The 12,481-nt window shown below is 46.2% G+C and overlaps 1 protein-coding gene across 1 annotated transcript; it reads left to right on the top strand.

Annotated features, from left to right (window-relative positions):
* The first annotated feature begins 1,577 nt into the window (after positions 1-1,577).
* Positions 1,578-11,471, top strand: EFCAB9 (EF-hand calcium binding domain 9). Its single transcript, XM_017859292.1, is given in 5 exon segments — positions 1,578-1,729; positions 7,125-7,273; positions 8,254-8,430; positions 11,247-11,345; positions 11,347-11,471. Coding segments are annotated over 5 exon segments (612 nt in total). The 5' UTR covers positions 1,578-1,593; the 3' UTR covers positions 11,398-11,471.
* Positions 11,472-12,481: the final 1,010 nt, after the last annotated feature.

The following is a 12,481-nucleotide window of genomic DNA, read 5'->3' on the forward strand; positions in this document are numbered from 1 at the left end:
TATGTATCTGTATCTGTGCTGTCCAGTGTGATAGCCACTAACCATATGAGACTATTAAGCACTTGGAATGTAACTAGTCCAAATTGCGATGTGACATATGTAAAATACACACTGGATTTTAATTTTTTAAAAAAATGTTGAAATTGAAATAATATTTTGGATATATTGGGTTAGATAAAATGTTATTAAATTCAATTTTATTTGATCATTTTTGCTTTTTAAAAATGTGATGACCGGGCACGGTGGCTCACGCCTGTAAATCCAGCACTCTGGGATGCCAAAGAGGGTGGATTGCTTGAGCCCAGACATTTGAGACCAGCTTGTGCAATATGGCAAAACCTCATGTCTACAAAGAGTGCAAAAATTAGCTGGGTGTGGTGGCACATGTCTGTGGTTCCAGCTACTTCGGGGGTTGAGGTGGGAAGATTGCTTGAGCCTGGGCGGTGGAGGCTGTAGTGAGCAGTGATCGTCCCAATGTACTCCAGCCTGGGTGACAGGGTGAGACCCTGTCTCAAAAAGAAAAGGGCTGGGCACAGGGCTCACACCTGTAATCCCAGCACTTCAGGAGGCTGAGGCAGGCGGATAATCTGAGGTTGGGAGTTCGAGACCAGCCTGACCAATATGGAGAAATCCCAACTCTACTAAAAACACAAATGTAGCTGGGCGTGGTGGCACATGCCTGTAATCCCAGCTACTCGGGAGGCTGAGGCAGGAGAATCATTTGAACCTGGAAGGCAGAGGTTGCGGTGAGTTGAGATTGTGCCATTGCACTCCAGCCTAGGTGATAAGAGTGAAACCCTGTTTCAAAAAAAAGAAAAAAACAAAAAAGAGGCAGGGTGCGGTGGCTCATGCCTGGAATCCCAGCACTTTGGGAGGCCAAGACAGGGGGATCACAAGGTCAGGAGATCGAGACCATCCTGGCCAACATGATGAAACCCTGTCTCTACTAAAAATACATAAAATTAGCTGGGCGTGTTGGTGGGTGCCTGTCACCTGTAGTCCCACATACTCGGGAGGCTGAGGCAGGAGAATGGTGTGAACCCGGGAGGCGGAACTTGCAGTGAGCTGAGATTGTGCCATTGCACTCTAGCCTGGGTGACAGAGCAAGACTCCGTCTCAAAAAAAAAAAAAAAAAAAAAAAAAAGAAAGAAAACTTTTTCTGTTTGGCATTGTTATACTGTAGTTATTCTAGGCTCTTTTAGTACTTTTCCATGTGTTTTTCAAGTTTTCTTGTTTCTAATAAATGATTTAGGCTATAAATGTTCTGAAAACCACTTGGGCTGTGTAGCAGTTTTCCTATGCAGCACATTCTCTCATTCGTTTCTGAACAGCCTGTGGATCTCTTTTAGAACTGATTGTATTTTAGTGACACGAGGATAATCACATTACCAAGAGGTTTCGGACAACAGATATCTATCTATAGCATAGCTGGAAAAATTAAGCAGCAGCAATTTTAATTTTTGACTGTTTCCTCTGACGTGTTTACCTTTACTGCTGCCAGATCTCACACACCCTATCCAACATTCTACTTCTGAGGCAGGATTCTGTATTCTATTTCTGGTTGCCAGAGCCTTCAGTTTACAGAGTCCGAAGATGAGACTGAAGCAAGGATCGTTTCTGTGGTACCTCTATCTGGACAAAATATACTGTTTATTATCCGTGAGAAACGTGAAGGCTTTGGCGGAATATTTTCACATTCTGGATGTGCACGGCAAGAACACCTTGAATGGTCAGTACTTTCAGACATGTCTCCTCTGGGTCCTTACCTGGGTTTTAGCTAATGTGCAGGAAAACTTGCAGAGCCAGAAACTATTTTGTTAGTACTTTTTTTTTTTGAGATGGAGTCTTGCTCTGTTACCTAGGCTGGAGTGCAGTGGCGCAATCTCGGCTCACTGCAATCTCCGACTCCAGGGTTCAAGCGATTCTCCTGCCTCAGCCTCCTGAGTAGCTGGAATTACAGGTGTCTGCCACCACGGCCGGCTAATTTTCGTATTTTAGTAGAGACGGGGTTTCACCATGTTGGCCAGGCTGGTCTCGAACTCCTGACATCAGGAGATCCTCCTGCCTCGGCCTCCCTAAGTGCTGGGATTACAGGTGTGAGCTACTGCACCTGGCCTGTTAGTAAATATTTTATCTTCTAGTTGAAGCACAGAGAGAAGTTGCCAACTCAGAATTGACATTGGGGACAGTTCAGCTGGGAGGAGAAAATTGCAGACTCTGGTGGAATCCTGGCTCCACACCCATTATTCCTTGGTGATGCGGATAATACAACATCACCCTCTCTAAGTCTCATTTTCCTCATCTAGAGGTGAGGCTTCTCATAATGGAGTCCATCTCATAGTTGGAAAAAAAAAAGATAATGAGATAATGTATGGCAAATGCTTAGCACAGTGTCTGATGCATCGTAAGGACTTAATAAGTGTTTGTTATTATTCTAATTATTATTCTTGGGAGCTGAGCCCCGCTCAGGCACTAACTCTGGAGACCCCTCAGCAAGACTCTTCTTATCTGTCATGGGGACGTTTGAATCTGATGAGCTGCAGGGTCCCTTCTACTCACTGGTACTTGTGAATGACCAAAAAAAAAAAAAAAAAAACAAACAAAAAAAAACTGCAGATCTCAGCCATGCTTGTTGAGTTCACACACTAATAGACGTCCAATTAAAACACTTTAGGTTATTTTTAGGACTGAGTATAAATAAGGTATCCTATCCATTCACTCGTTCTGACCTCAGAGAGAGAAATGTCATTTGTGAGTAAGGGGTTCCTCAGTCATGATTTTAAGGAGCTCATTCAATTTTAAAACAATAAAAGAGGACACCTTCTTTTTCTCTTTACATAGAGATCTACATACAGTGCGTTGCCAAATCTTCGCAATAACCCTGCCCTAGATAAGGCAGCTAACTGTAAATAAAAGGCTGAGATGGAAATGCTGGGCTCTCTGCCTGCAAAGCCCACGCTGAGTCTTGCTGGGATACTTGAGGAGTCTAAGCTCCCTGGTAACCAGATCACTCCCTGCTGATGCAACACCCAGGAGGTAACGCCATGCTCATGTCTTCTGGTCACAGAGGGACTGGAGAGTGACCTGGAAGGGGGAAGGCACAGCCTTAATGTTTGCCTTCCTGTGGGAGAATGACTTAAGGCCTTGGAGACTTGGGTGAGCCAGAGTCCGCCGGTTTCAAAACAGTCTTTATTTATTTATTTATTTGGGATGGAGTCTTGCTCTGTCACCCAGGATGGAGTGCACTGGCCCAATCTTGGCTCATTGCAGCCTCCACCTCCCAGGTTCAAACGATTCTCCTGCCTCAGCTTCCTGAGTAGCTGGGACTACAGCTGTGCACCACCACTCCAGCTAATTTCTGTATTTTTAGTAAAGACGGGCGGGGTTTCACTATGTTGGCCAGGCTAGTCTTGAACTCTTGACCTCAAGTGATCTGCCCACTGCAGCCACCCAAAGTGCTGGGATTACAGGCGTGAGCCTCAAATCACTCTTTGTTAAGTAGTCACTAAGTTGCACCTGGAAACATTTCTCAAGGAGCAACTACACAAACATCACTGTGTATACATGTGGTGTGTTGTTTCCAGGTGCTCATATCCAGGGAGGTGTGGAGAAGGAACATCAAGAGGCGGTCAGAAGCCCCCAAATCATGACATTGTATTGTGACTCCTGATTTGCTCTGCCTTTAGCTGGCTGCAGTTGGGACTCCACATTACACAGATATGTTTTACGTATTCAGTGGAGACTTTTTTTTTTTTTTTTTTGAGACCCAGTCTCTCTCTGTCGCCTAGGCGTGATCTTGGCTTACTGCAAGCTCCGCCCCCCGGGTTCCCGCCATTCTCCTGCCTCAGCCTCTGAGTAGCTGGGACTACAGGCGACCGCCACCATGCCGGGCTAATTTTTTGCATTTTTAGTAGGGACGGGGTTTCACCGTGTTAGCCAGGATGGTCTCGATCTTCTGACCTCGTGATCCACCTGCCTTGGCCTCCCAAAGTGGTGGGATTACAGGCGTGAGCCACCGTGCCTGGCCTTTTTTTTTTTTTGAGATGGAGTTTCACTCTTGTTGCTCAGGTTGGGGTGCGATGGCGCGCTCTTGGCTCACTGCAACCTCTGCCTCTTGGGTTCCAGCGATTCTCCTGCCTCAGCCTCCTGAGTAGCTGGGATTACAGGCATGTGGCACCACATCTGGCTAATTTTGTATTTTTAGTAGAGATGGGGTTTCTCCATGTTGGTCAGGCTGGTCTCAAACTCCTGACCTCAGGTGATCCTCCTGCCTCGGCCTCCCAAAGTGTTGGGATTACAGGTGTGAGCCACCGCGCCTGGCCAATGGAGCCATTTCTTATGCAGGAGATAGTTTCTGTAATCAGTGAGTAAGGGGAAACACATGCAGATAAATGTAAAAATCCCTTGTTACTGTAATTTGTACATACAACTGTAGACAGCCACACACCACTGTTTAAGTGTATTGCCATGTTTGTTTTTTTCATCTTTTATTCATGATTAATGAGTAGAATGGCAGGCAAAAAACTTCTATGTACTTGGTAATGCAACAAGATCTTGTAAATGAAAACAACAAAAAAGAAAACAAAAAACTTTCCAGTTTTAAAGAGTTTTCAGTATTTTTTCTTCTGAATGTATGATTAAATATGCATTAACTAATGCAGAAAGAGCTTCACCATGGGAAAAACACCACGGTCAGGCAAATCCACACTCGAATCCCAGCTCTGCCACTTACTACGTGAAGTATAACTTTTTTTTTTTTTTTTTCCTTGGAAACAAAGTTTCACTTTTGTCGTCTAGGCTGGAGTGCAATGGCACAACCTTGGCTCACCACAACTTCTGCCTCCCGGGTTCAAACAATTCTCCTGCCTCAGCCTCCCGAGTAGCTGGGATTACAGGCATGCGCCACCATGCCTGGGTAATTTTGTATTTTTAGTAGAGACGGGTTTTCTCCATGAGGTCAGGCTGATCTCCTCCCGACCTCAGGTAATCCGCCCGCCTCAGCCTTCCAAAGTGCTAGGATTGCAGGCAGGAGCCACTGCGCCCAGCATGAGGCACACCTTTGCTGCTCAATGTGTGGTCCTCACATTAGCCGCAGCCACATCACCTAGGAGCTTGGAGAAATGGGCAGTCTCAAGTTCCATGCCAGATTTATTCAATCAGAATCTGTAGTTTTACAATATCCCCCAAGTGTATCCCCATTACAGTATGAGAAATGCTAATACACACTAATTGATATTTGAGACTTACTATAAAGGGTATTGTGTCTGGAGTTGGTTCCTTCTGGTGGGTGCAAGTGGTCTCCCTGACTTCAAGAATGAAGCTGCAGATGCTCGCAGTGAATGTTACAGCTCTCAAAGGTGGCACAGACCCAAAGAGTAAGCAGCAGCAAGATTTATTGTGAAGAGCAAAAGAACAAAGCTCCCATAGCGTGGAAGGGGACCCAAGTGGGTTGCCACTGCTGGCTGGGGTGGCCAGTTTTTATTCTGTTATTTGTCCCTGCCCACATCCTGCTGATTGGTCCATTTTACAGTTCTGATTGGTCCATTTTACAGAGTGCTGATTGGTCCATTTTACGGAGTGCTGATTTGTCCATTTTACAGAGTGTTGATTGGTGCATTTACAATCCTTTAGCTAGACACAGAGTGCTGATTGGTGCATTTTTACAGAGTGCTGATTGGTGTATTTACAATCCTTTAGCTAGACATACAGCGCTCATTGGTGTTTTTTTACACAATGTTGATTGGTGCATTTACAATCCTTTAGCTAGACACAGAGTGCTGATTGGTGTGTTTTTACAATCCTCTTGTAAGACAGAAAAGTTCTCCAAGTCCCCCACTCAACTCAGGAAGTCCAATTGGCTTCACCTCTCAGTATGATGCCACTTTCTCTGTAGGGTTATCAGGATTTAGTGAAATGTGGCATTTAAAGTGCCTAACATGGCTGGGTGCACTGGCTTACACACACACATATATATTATTTTATATATATATTATTTTATATAAATATAATCTTAGCAGTTTGGGAGGCAGAGGCAGGTGGATTGCTTGAGCCCAGGAGTTCGAGACCAGTCTGGGCAACATAAGGAGACCCCATGTCTACAAAAAATTTAAAAATTACCTGGACATGGTGGCATGCACCTGTGGTCCCAGCTACTTGGGAGGCTGGGGTGGGAGGATCATTTGAGCCTGGGAGGTTGAGGCTGCAGTGAGCTATGAATGTGCCATTGCACTCCAGCCAAAAAATAAATAAAAAATAAATAAAGTGCCTAACACATAAGGTGGTAAATAAGGTTTGTTCTCTTCCCCCTACAGCCAAATGCATTTGCTTTATACAAGCATGAGGCATATCAAGGCGTTTATAGATGGGGAATGACTTTTATTGTTGTTTTTGAGACAGAGTCTTGCTCTGTTGCCCAGACTGGAGTGCGGTAGCACAATCTCGGCTCACTGCAACCTCTGCCTCCTGGGTTCAAGCAATTCTTCTGCCTCAGCCTTCTGAGTAGCTGGTACTACAGGTGCGTGCTACCACGCCTGGCTAATTTTTGTATTTTTAATGGAGACAGGGTTTCCCCATATTGGCTAGGCTGGTCTCGAACTCCTGACCTCGTGATTCACCTGCCTTGGCCTCCCAAAGTGCTGGGATTACAGGCATGAGCCACCGCGCCTGGCTGAGGGGGAATGATTTTTTTATTCCTCAAGGGAAAGGCTCAGGAAAAATGTCAGCATCTCCAAGAAAGTGTTCTCAGTCCCCAGTGAGAATTAAGCTCTCCCTTTCATACATGAGGAGCACTCTGTGCCCGTTTTGTATGTTAGCACTTTGCCTTTTATTAGTGCTGTGTGCACATCTGTCTGCTCCATGCAGTGTGAGCTGCGGGCAGGAGCCAAGCCCTGTCCACGATCTCATTCTCCACAACTCCAGGTCCAGTGCTTTTCCACAAGCTCAAGGGCAATGAAGGTTTGAGGAATTGTAGAAAGTACAGTGGCAAAGCCAGAAACAAAATGTTACCATCATTCTTCCTAGATCAACAAGCTTCCAACATCACTACCGTTTATGTGGCTTCTAGCTGTTTAGCATTTTGGAGCTATATTCAAATAACACATCTCCTCACCTGTCCACCTTAACAGATGTGCTGTTCTATCACTTCCTTCATCATGTGACTGACTTGAAAAAGGCACAGATCAACATTGTGTTTGACATGCTGGACTGGAACGCTATGGGCGAGATCGGCTTTGAGCAGTTCTACATGCTGGTGTGTATGCTGCTGGCCCACCAGGCAAGTAACCGCACAGCTGCTGCCATCCTCTTGCTAATGGGAACACTGAATTAGGAGTACATGTTTTCTTCCTTTCACTAAAAAGAGGAAGATGGGTGGTGGGGAAAATGAGTTTTGGTTCCCGAATGATTCAGGTTTTTCAACAGCCTCTCCCTGCTGCAGCCCCAGCCTCTTGGCCGCCCTCCTACTCTGCCCCTCCTCATAGAGGACAGATGTGGCCCATCGCATCCCTTCTTGGCATTCCTTTCCTCACTCGCTCTAGCTGGTGATTTTCAGAGAATCACCAGCTAGCTTGAATGCCTCACTCCTTCGGAGGTCTTTTCTTACCATATATACATTTCCAGTATGTACTTACCCAGTTCCTTTTTTTTTGAGACTGAGTCTCGATCTGGCCCAGGCTGGAGTTCAGTGGCGCGATCTCGGCTCACTGCAACCTCCACCATCTGGGTTCAATAGATCAAGTAGCTGGGACTACAGGTGCACACCCCCACACCTGGCTAATTTTTTGTATTTTTAGTAGAGATGGGGTTTCACCATGTTGGCCAGGCTGGTCTCAAAGTCCTGACCTCAAGTGATCTGCCCGCCTCGAGCCTCCTGAAGTGCTGGGATTATAGGTGTGAGCCACCGCACCCGGCCTCAGTTCCCTTTTTTTGAGGGAAGGAGGTCATCATTTTATCACCCATGCCATGATGTTTTACAAGACTTTCACTGAACGTAAGGAAATGCATTATGGTAACCCGACTTCTGTCTAGCAGAATTGATCATTACAGGTGGCAGAATTCAAGTTCCTTTCGAATGCAGACGCTGAAGTGAGACTTCCTGCATCGATGATAGAACCTTTTCAGCCCTGAGCTTCTGATTTTCTCTTTTGCTTTTAGCTCTCTAGGGAAGGGGCTGGTGAAGATACGTCTTGAGGAAACAAGTTTAGAAAGCAGCATCGACAACCCTGTTGCTCATCTCACCTATTTCTCTCGCAATAGAACCATTTGGAAGGGCAGTTTATGTATCGTCATTCCCGGCCTGTCTTTGACTTGCTTGACCTGAAAGGGGATCTGAGAATTGGTGCAAAAAACTTTGGAATGTACAGATTTCTCTTCAATATTCACAAACAGGAACTCAAAGATCTCTTCCATGACTTTGACGTTACAGGTGACAATGTAAGTACAGATCCAAAATGTGGCATCTGTGTGGCAGCCTCTTTCCTTCCATAAGCAGAGAAAAATGTCTTACTACATACAGATGGGAGAGGAGGAGGGCGGGAAAAACCTAGTCAAATAAGCATATTGCTTGGCACTAGGATCAGAAAAAAACTTAAGAGACTTATGGGCCCTTGAAGAGAAAGGGTGGACTAACTGCTCTATCATGGCCAGGCTCAGGGGCTCAGCCTATAATCCCAGGACTTTGGGAGGCGGAAGCGGGAAGATCACCTGAGGACAGGAGTTTGAGACTAGCCTGGCCAACATTGTGAAACCCTGTCTCTACTAAAAACACAAAAATGGCCGGGCGCGGGGCCGCTGGTGGCTCAGCCTGTTAATCCCAGCACTTTGGGAGGGCCGGACGGGCGGATCACGAGGTCAGGAGGATCGAGACCATCCTGGCTAAACACGGTGAAAACCCGTCTCTACTAAAAATACCAAACTAGCCCGGTGGCGAAGTGGCGCGCCTGTAGTCCCAGCTACTCGGAGGGCTGAGGCAGAGAGAATGGGCGTAAACCTCGGGAGGGCGGGAAGCTTGCAGTGAGCTGAGATCCTGGGCACATGCACTCCAGTACCGGGGGACAGAGCGAGGGACTCCGCCTCAAAAAAAAAAAAAAAAAAAAACCACACACAAAAATACAAAAATTGGCTGGGCGCGGTGGCTTACGCCTCTAATCCCAGAATTGGGAGGCTGAGGTGGGCGGATCACCTGAGGCCAGGAGTTTGAGACCAGCCTGACCAATAGGGAGAAACCCCATCCCTACTAAAAATACAAAATTAGCTGGGTGTGGTGGCACATGCCTGTAATCCCAGATACTTAGGAGGCTGAGGCAGGAGAATCGCTTGAACCCGGGAGGTGGAGGTTGCGGTGAGCCAAGATCATGCCATTGCATTGTACTCCAGCCTGGGCAACAAGAGGGAAACTCCGACTTAAAAACAACAACAACAACAAAAATTAGCCCGGCGTGGTGGCAGGCGCCTGTAATCCCAGCTACTCGGGAAGCTGAGGCAGAAGAATCGCTTGAATCTGGGAGGTGGAGGTTGCAGTGAGTCGTGATCACATCACTGCACTCTAGCCTGGGGGACACAGGGAGACTCCGTCTCAACAAACAAACAAACAAACAAACAAAAAATGCTACATCATATAATATGGATACAAAATTATACTTTAGAGGAAATTTAATAACATGGTAGTCGTTTGGTGTTGGGGGAAGAGTTTGTAGATTTGAATTAAACAGGAAGAGATTATATGATGAATGAGAGCAGCTGAGCATAATCCTAAGGGCTGGGTACTGTGGTGTACACCTGTAGTCACAGCTCCTTGGGAGGCTGAGAAGGGAGGATCGCCTGAGCCCAGGAGTTCCAGGCCAGCCTGGGCAGCATAATGAGATCCTGTCTCAAAAAAAGAAATCCTAAGAGAAAGCTATGGTGAAGAGAGTTAATTCTGCCTATTTAAAGAGGAAATCCACATTGGGGAAACAAGTGGCAGCTAAGGTTGAAAACAATGATCACACTGTGAACAACATTAGATGCCAGCCTGAAACCTCTGGACTTGACATGGTAAAGGTCGGTGAAAAAAGTAATCGCGGTTTTTGCCATTGAAAGCTGGCAGGCTGGGGCCGGGCGTGGTGGCTCACGCCTGTAATCCCAGCACTTTGGGAGGCCGAGGCCGGTGGATCACGAGGTCAGGAGATCGAGACCATCCTGGCTAACATGGTGAAACTCCGTCTCTACTAAAAATACAAAAAAATTAACTGGGCATGGTGGCGGGCGCCTGTAGTCCCAGCTTCTCGGGAGGCTGAGGCAGGAGAATGGTGTGAACCTGGAAGGCAGAGCTTGCAGTGAGCCGAGATGGCACCACTGCACTCCAGCCTGGGCGTCAGAGCAAGACTCCGTGTCAAAAAAAAAAAAGAAAAGAAAAGTAATGGCAAAAGCCGCAATTACTTTTGCCTTTTGTACCAACCTAATAGAAGAAAGTGACCTTTGTGCTGGGCACCATGGCTCGTGACTGTAATCCCAACACTTTGGGAGGCTGGGGTGGGCGGATCACTTGAGGCCAGGAGTTCGAGATCAGCCTGGCCAACATGGTGAAACCCTGTCTCTACTAAAAACGTAATTAGCCAGGCATAGTGGCACATGCTTGTAAGCCCAGTTACTCAGGAGGCTGAGATGGGAGAATTGCTTGAACCAGGGAGGCGGAGGTTGCAGTGAACTAAGATCACACCACTGCACTCCAGCTTGGGTGACCAAGTGAGACCCCGTCTCAAAAAAAAAAAAAAAAAAAGAGGCCGGGTGCAGTGGTTTACGCCTGTAATCCGAGCACTTTGGGAGGCTGAGGCGGGCGGGTCATGAGGTCAGGAGTTCGAGACCAGCCTGACCAACATGGTGAAACCCCATCTCTACTAAAAATACAAAAATTAGCCAGGTGTGGTGGTGTGCATCTGTAATCCCAGCTACTCAGGAGGCTGAGGCAGGGGAATCGCTTGAACCTGGGAGGCGGAGGTTGCAGTGAGCCGAGAGAGCACCACTGCACTCCAACCTGGGCGACAGAGAGAGATTCCGTCTCAAAAAAAAAGGTGACCCTTGTTCCTTTAGCATCTACAATAGACTATTCCTGGGTACTCGACTACAATCAGACTACAATTATGTCCCAATTACCAAGTGTCTTTAATTTTCCAAGTTTTAAAACAAAATGAATACAATCCTGCTATCATCTGAAACAAAGTATCAAGTTTTTCCTGAAATAATTTTTCTTCCCCCCCCCCCCCACCCCAAACCTTCTTAATTATCAGGAATTTAAGTTGTATACAATCATCTACATTGACAAATTACAGAGGAGGCAGAAAACAGAGGAGAAAGAAAAAGGAGACAGAAAAAGGAGAGAGAACGAGAAGTCTCTACTCAAAAAGAAAATGTCACATCAAGTAGATGTAAGCCGAAAGAATCTCTTGGAAAAACATGGGATCTGAAAGTACAGAACATGAACATTGATGAAGACTGTTAACATGTCTAAAAATAAATTCAGAGCATCAAAGTGGGTATCTTTATAATGTTTTTTTTTTTTTTTTTTGAGACACAGTCTTGCTGTATCGCCCAGGTTATAGTGCAGTGGCATGATCTGGGCTCACTGCAACCTCTGCCTCCTGGGTTCAAGTGATTCTCATGTCTCAGTCTCCCGAGTAGCTGGGATTACCACCATACCCAGCTAATTTTTTGTATTTTTAGTAGAGATGGGGTTTCACCATGTTGCCCAGGCTGGTCTCAAATTCCTGACCTGAAGTTATCCACCCACCTTAGCCTCCCAAAGTGCTGGGATTACAGGTGTGAGCACTGTGCCCAGCCAAGTTCTGAATTTTAATAACCTCTTGACCTCACACAGAACTCACAATAATGTAATGTGGAATAACCACTTTCATTTTGTTGACATGTCTCAATTCTGCTGCTGCTTTTCAGATCAACCCTGATCAATAGCTTCCTCTGTATTCAACTAATTGCTAACACAACATACTGGAGCCAGGTAGGTGAAAAAAGGTGCAGCTTTCCTGGTCATTAGTGGTCCAATAGTCTCCTACTTCCTAGGCTAAGGCCACGTAGGTGACTGAGATTTCAAATTAGCCAATGGTGAAGTGCTCCAACCACACAGTAGTTGACATTTAAGGATATGGAGGCTATGTTCTTCTTAGAATCTTAATTATTCTGAGTTAAGTACTTAAACAAGTGTACCAAATTTACTAGGGTAAAATAATAATAATTATTTTTTGAGACCAAGTCTCGCTCTGTCACCCAGGCTGGAGTGCAGTGGCGCAATCTCGGCTCGCTGCAACCTCTGCCTCCCAGGCTCAAGTGATTCTCCCTGCCTCAGCCTCCCGAGTAGCTGGGACTACAGGTACACGCCACCATGCTCGGCTAATTTTCGTATTTTCAGTAGAGACGGGGTTTTACCATATTAGCCAGGTTGGTCTCAAACTCCTGAACTCGTGACTCACCTGCCTTGGCCTTCCAAAGTGCTGGG

The sequence above is a fragment of the Rhinopithecus bieti genome, unplaced genomic scaffold (assembly GCF_001698545.2).
Source record: "Rhinopithecus bieti isolate Rb0 unplaced genomic scaffold, ASM169854v2 scaffold_49762, whole genome shotgun sequence".
NCBI classification, from domain to species: Eukaryota; Metazoa; Chordata; class Mammalia; order Primates; family Cercopithecidae; genus Rhinopithecus; species Rhinopithecus bieti.